The 6000-nt window shown below is 36.4% G+C and overlaps 1 protein-coding gene across 9 annotated transcripts in view; it reads right to left on the bottom strand.

The window, feature by feature from the left end:
• Positions 1-6000, bottom strand: part of DENND1A (DENN domain containing 1A) — a 566150-nt gene that overhangs the window by 406972 nt on the left and 153178 nt on the right. For 7 of the 9 annotated variants that reach the window (XM_062207594.1, XM_062207585.1, XM_062207586.1 and 4 more), the window contains exon 3: positions 845-888. The exons of the other annotated variants lie outside the window; for them this stretch is intronic. In XM_062207594.1, coding sequence (XP_062063578.1) covers positions 845-888 — 44 coding nt within the window. The remainder of the gene's footprint in view (positions 1-844; positions 889-6000) is intronic. 9 annotated transcript variants of the gene reach the window in all.

Raw genomic sequence — 6000 nt, 5'->3', positions numbered from 1 at the left:
TATTCCACATGTGAAAGGCTTTTAAGGGATGCTTTACTCAGTGTAATCAGGGATGTTTTTATTTCAAAAATGATTTTAAAAAGCACACCAAACTGCACATTTGCACTAAAATGTAAGGTGCCAAAAAAAGACTATAATATATCTCTAATATTTCTCAAGATATAACCTGGAATCCCAAATGAATACCCTGCAGCTAATTTTAAGTCATCGAGCAAAATCAGAACTTAAGCATTATTTTATGAGTAAAATGATTCCTTCCATCCCATTCTATGCTTGCAGAATGCTGGAAATTTGAGACTGCAGAACCAAGTGGTCACCCTTAACTTTCATGACCATCATCTAAACAATTCTCACCCTCAAGACCAATCCTACATGTGCAGCTTCTCCTTCCAGTACTACAATAACATGTAGTTTCACTCTATGTTTCAAATTCCAGGAAATGTTATGAACTGCCCTCCTCTACCATTTTTGTTACACTGCTTCTTGACTACTTAAATAGCATTAAAAAAAAAAAAAAAAAGGAAAGAAAGAAAAAGTTCACAAGCAATCCAAAAGGACTTCCTAATGAACTGCAGGCTGTAACATTCCTCAAAGGAAAATTTGCGATAAATTTTCTTCCTTAGTTTCTGTGTGTTTCCTTCGCTGAAGGTAACACCCCAAATCTGGCACTAATATTTTCAACCTGACTTCACTATGTTTTAGTTTTTGTCTTCAGTTCCTAATTACTGCCTCTCTTCCCTTCTAAAAATTCATTTATCTATTTCAGTAAAAAGAACAGTAATAATATGTTGAACAACTCTGAAATAAATTTTGTCATGTAAAAAATTAATTACGCATTCCGAACCTGGTCATTGTAGTCCTCCGGGAATTGCCTCTGCACCTCAGGATCTGTAAATAATTGACAGATAATATTAATTGGCTTTGGATTAGTGAGCAAGCAGAGGATCACACATTAATATTTGATCAGAAGATGATAGCAGCCCTGGCAGGGGATCCAAGGGGGGCAGCTGAGGCTGCTATGTTGATGAGCACAAGGAAGGGCTCGGCAAGGCACTCCCATTACCCTCCTCCAGAAATATAAAAAAGGAAAATTTTAAGACCTGATGCTACTGTTAACTTTAGACTATTACCTAATGCAAAAATCTTGCCAGCTGCAAATTGCCCTCGATATATTTTTCCAGAGAAAATGAGTCTTAAACCTGCTCGACTTTTCTTCTCTAAGCAGAAGTCCCCTTTTCATACTTGACAGATGTGAGCTTGATAAACCACCTTCTGCATCAGTCCCAGACTGGGGTGGGGGATGGGGGGTGGGGGAGAGAATTCTTTCAAGAGGAAAACGTGAAACTCACTGCTTGTAAAAATAAGATATATCCTTCCTGAAACACTTATCTACTCTTAGGAAAATACAGATAAAACCAAAAGAAGTTTTCTTCAAAACAGAACCAAGACTTTCGGCTTATCAGTGTAAACAAAATATCACAACATAAGAAATCCATGTTCTGTTTGACATAATTAGACTTGCTCACAACTACAAAAATATATAGGTGAAGGTACCTCAGGATCATATATTTAAAATGGAATTACTACAGGGTCATTTGATTCTTCAAACATAACTGCAAGGTAATCCAGTGCCATCTCCTGTAAGTCAATACAGAAGTGTACTAATTAAAAACTATTAGCACTCCATTTATTATTGATTAGGAAAACATTCAATCTTTTCTAATAAGAAAAAGATTTGGTTCTTCAGAGACACATTAAAGAGAGTGATCAGAAAAATATATCTATTTGAAAAAATCATGTAACAACGCAAAAGGCTCATGGGGGAAAAAGCACAGTATTTGACAGTCTCCCAGAGATCCCAATATGCACTGCTCACATTTCATATCGATCTTTAAAACCACAATTTCTTTCGCTGTGAAAGTGAATCCATGTAAAAGTTGAAATCCTCTAAATCACAATACAGTTAATTGGTCTTCTGTGAAGAATTAGAAGGGAAGAAACTAAGGATCTGTTTACATAGTGCATTCAAATCCCAGAAATACTAGTGTCCAAGTCATTAGAGCCAATGAATGTTTTGTTTTTTGTTTTTATTTTTAAATCCAAGACTAACAACAAAAGCAAGGATAATCCGAGGGCCACATCAAAAGCGGTTTTCCACCAGGGCTGATGCGGACAAGCTGAAACTCTCTGCAGGGAATTTCAGGTCCTGAAGTGTCTCCTGGTTAGCTTAAAAACTGGAGACTGACTTCTTTATTTTCCCGCATCTTCACTACCAAGAGGCACCAATGCCACGTCCAGAGGTGACCAGCAGATTCTGGAATAATGCTCCCTGTAGCGCCATTCAGGGTTGCTCTCACAGGTCAGGAAAAGCTGTTGAAATCACACAAGGACTTAGCTCTGGTAAGACAGGAAGCCAGAGGGCGCTAACACTGTGGCAGGAAAAGTACTGGGCCCACAAAGAATTAACCAGCAGGATGTCAGGCGACAGCCTGTTGCCCAACAAGCCTCTCAAAGTGTTCAAAGGCCAGGGGAGGGGACGGAAAGGAGCACCTGGAAAGAAAGGGTGGTGGTTGTAATTCCTAAAACATATATAAGTAACTTAAAATTTGGCCACAGACAGGAAAAAATGCAGCTCTAAGCCACCCAGGAACATAATAAAACAGAGGTTGAGAGAGCCACAAAATCATCTAAGGCTTATTCTTTCTCTTCCAATTGTCATGTGGTTAACACTTAACTCTTCAAAACTTCATAAAGAAATGACCTCCATATAAATCTTTAATATGATGTCCTCTTTATTCCAGTAGTTTGTGCTTTGGGGGAAATCACAAAATGCCAATGGAAATAAAACCAAAGACTTCATTTTTCTGTCACCATTTTGTGAGGGAATAATCAGACACCAACATTTGTAGTGTATTCTTCAATTAAAAACAGAAGTTTCTTGTTCACAGGTGGAAAAAGGTTCTTAAATTTCCTTTAACTATATTCATAAGAAGCCATATCAAGAAACGCATCATTTCTAAACTGTATTCATATATACAATATAGAATTGAAAAAAAGAGAAGGAAAAATAGGGAGTAAAACCAACTATTTTAATTCTCTGCAGATAAAAGGCGACCACAGAATACCAACATGGAAGCCATTCAAACAAATCACATCCCCCCTAAACAAGCCCCAGTGGCAGGCACCATAAATGCCATCAATTAATGCCTTCAACTGTCCTAGGACTATCCCCCAAATGAGATCCGCTGATTTTAACAGAGTAATGTTCCAAATCAATACGCGCATTATCATTTACCATTGATTCAAGCTGAAAACTCTTGATTTCTTTTTTTAAAGCCCCTTGAGGCTTACAAAAAGCAAACTCCATGCGCCCTTAATGTTCTCTAAAGCAGCACTTGGTGAGGAAAAGAGGGAGAAAGTAAAAAAAAAGCAATGCTTTTAAAAACAAAATCCAATCTAGAAATTTCCATTCAATTAGCTCAAACAACAGTCTGATAGTGAATAAAACTATGAAAGCCATTTTGTAGAAATTCAAATAAAAACTGAAAACAACATGTTAGGGTTTTCTTAAAACACCTACTATCTTGCACAGGAGGTTGAAATCTTTTTTTTTTTTTTTTCTACATCTAGTTGATCATAATACCATAATGTCACCAAAATATCGACATTGGAAACATCTGAGTTAAAAAGGTCCAAATACAATCTGCTTTTCTCCGGCAACACAACACCCGCCTTACTAACAGCTTCAGCATGGCACACGTACAAAACTTAGCACCCTGCAGTTAAGCAAACCGCCTTTAAATTTTCTGTCTGGCAGCAATCCACTTGCGTGTCTGTATGTTTTTTACAAGTACTCTATGTATTTCATTGCGTCAGCTGCATTTCTTTGAGTTTTAAATGGTCTGGGAACATTTTATGAAATGTTCTATATCTTTATATGGAAAATAACATACACTGGAAAACTGCATTGGTCTAATATTTATATATCTATTTCTTTATCCACCATCCAATGCTATAATTGCTAATGTTCCAAAACACCTTCTCACATTCATACGCTCACCGCCAAATGCAGTGTCACCAAAGAGCTAACTTTCAACACACAAATCTGCAGATGAGAGTACTACCATGGAACAAAGTAACATAACAATTTGCTTAGGCAATTGGCAGTAAGAAGAGTTATCAGCATATGTTAAGCTTTTTTCCTTAAGAATTGTCCCTCTTGCAAAAAATGAAGAACATACTACAGTAGTGCATTGTACTTCCTCTTGCGGCAACTTTCTCCTAAATTAATAGATTCTTACAAACTTAATCATCTGCCAAAAAATTAGTTCTCAAAAAATACTCCACTGCAAACATTTTGCCAACAATATGTACAGTCTGACAGAATCCACACACTTCCTAATCAACAAGGCTCAAGAGAGGCCGCTGATTCTCTTCAACCTTCTCCCAGGACCATGGCTATCCATGAGGCAACCCTTTGGATACACGCCCACGGCTATCCACGTGTCCCAAGGCTATCTCAGCAACCCCACACACACCACTGCCACTGAGGACCAGAAGTGTCCCCATATTTTAAAACATCATCGCATGACGCCCAATAGCACAATCTCACTCAGGCACAGAGCTGTCTACAAGCCCTGTCTTCACATCAGAAAACAACTCACCTCCAAACATGTCTTACTCTTTTTTTTTTTTTCTTTTTTAAAAAGGCTAGTTTTCATCTATCTCAATAGTCTATGTTTTCTAGTCTTCTACTCTACATACTTTTACATCTTTAAGACATACCAGATTGCCACAGGATGTTTAATTAATAGAATAAGAGTTTGGGCAAGACTCACTGGAAAGGTGCTATAAATTATTTTACACAGGCTCCAAAAACCTTGAGTTCTGCCTTAGGCTTAAAGTTCCTAGAAAACGTGGTAGACAGATCTTTTACAACAGAAATGCAAAATAATTCATAAAAGTTCCATAGTTATGTATGAGGGCTCATTTGTACATCAGTAACTAGTTATATGTATACACACACTCACTGTGTGCACACACACACTTATATCTTACAAAATTATTTTTGTGTTTCCCTCTGTCACATCAATGACTCCACTTGAAAAGTTAAGGCATGACATTTTTTAACTATTGAAAACACACTAACTTCATTTTGTATGAAATGTATAACAACTGCTTACCAACCAAATGTCACTATCTTCTATAACTGGAGTTCTTTTAGGAAATTTAAGAGAAACTGCCAATGTACCAGTTAACACAGGAACCTAACACTGCTTTCACTTTTAGTATAGGAGGTATCAGGACAGAAAATGTTACATTTAATGCCTGCTGAATTTATCCTATCATTCTCTCTTGGATATTTCCAGTCAATAAGAGTTAAAAATACTGAATACATTTAAAAGTTTACAATTACAAAATTCTACCCTTTAAAAAGTGGGACTTCAACATAAACTATAAATGATATAATCTCATTGTTCAATTTCATGGAGTTTAAGATACTATCTTCCTCTCCCCAGAAATGTAAATGTTAATCCAAGCTGTAATCAGATTTAATTTTCCAGATGAGAAGATGGGAATATGCTGCAAACGGGATGAAAGTCCATTCCACTGCCCCTTTCATCAGTGACATTTTCCAACTTTAGACACTAAAAAGGTAGACTCTCAGAAAATAGTCTAAGAAGTGGTACGTTTTGAGGACAAGCTCAGCCTTTCCCAAAACATACTCAGAAATAAACTTTCTTTTCATCTTTGAGGAGAAAGGTTTATATATATATATATATATATATATATATATATATATATATAATGCAAAGTTTCTTGATAGTATGCCTGCAAACTGGAATGTGTTAAAGATATTCAAGGACACTCCCTACTAAACCGACTTAACACTGCAAAAATTCAGCTTCATTTACTTGATATTGTAAAGTACCTCAATCATTAGCATTTTAACTAAATGCAATTATTCTAGTAAATTATTCTATGTATGATAGTTAAAAT

The sequence above is a fragment of the Lepus europaeus genome, chromosome 12 (assembly GCF_033115175.1).
Source record: "Lepus europaeus isolate LE1 chromosome 12, mLepTim1.pri, whole genome shotgun sequence".
Lineage (NCBI taxonomy): Eukaryota > Metazoa > Chordata > Mammalia > Lagomorpha > Leporidae > Lepus > Lepus europaeus.
This window is presented reverse-complemented; position numbering and strand designations above follow the sequence as displayed.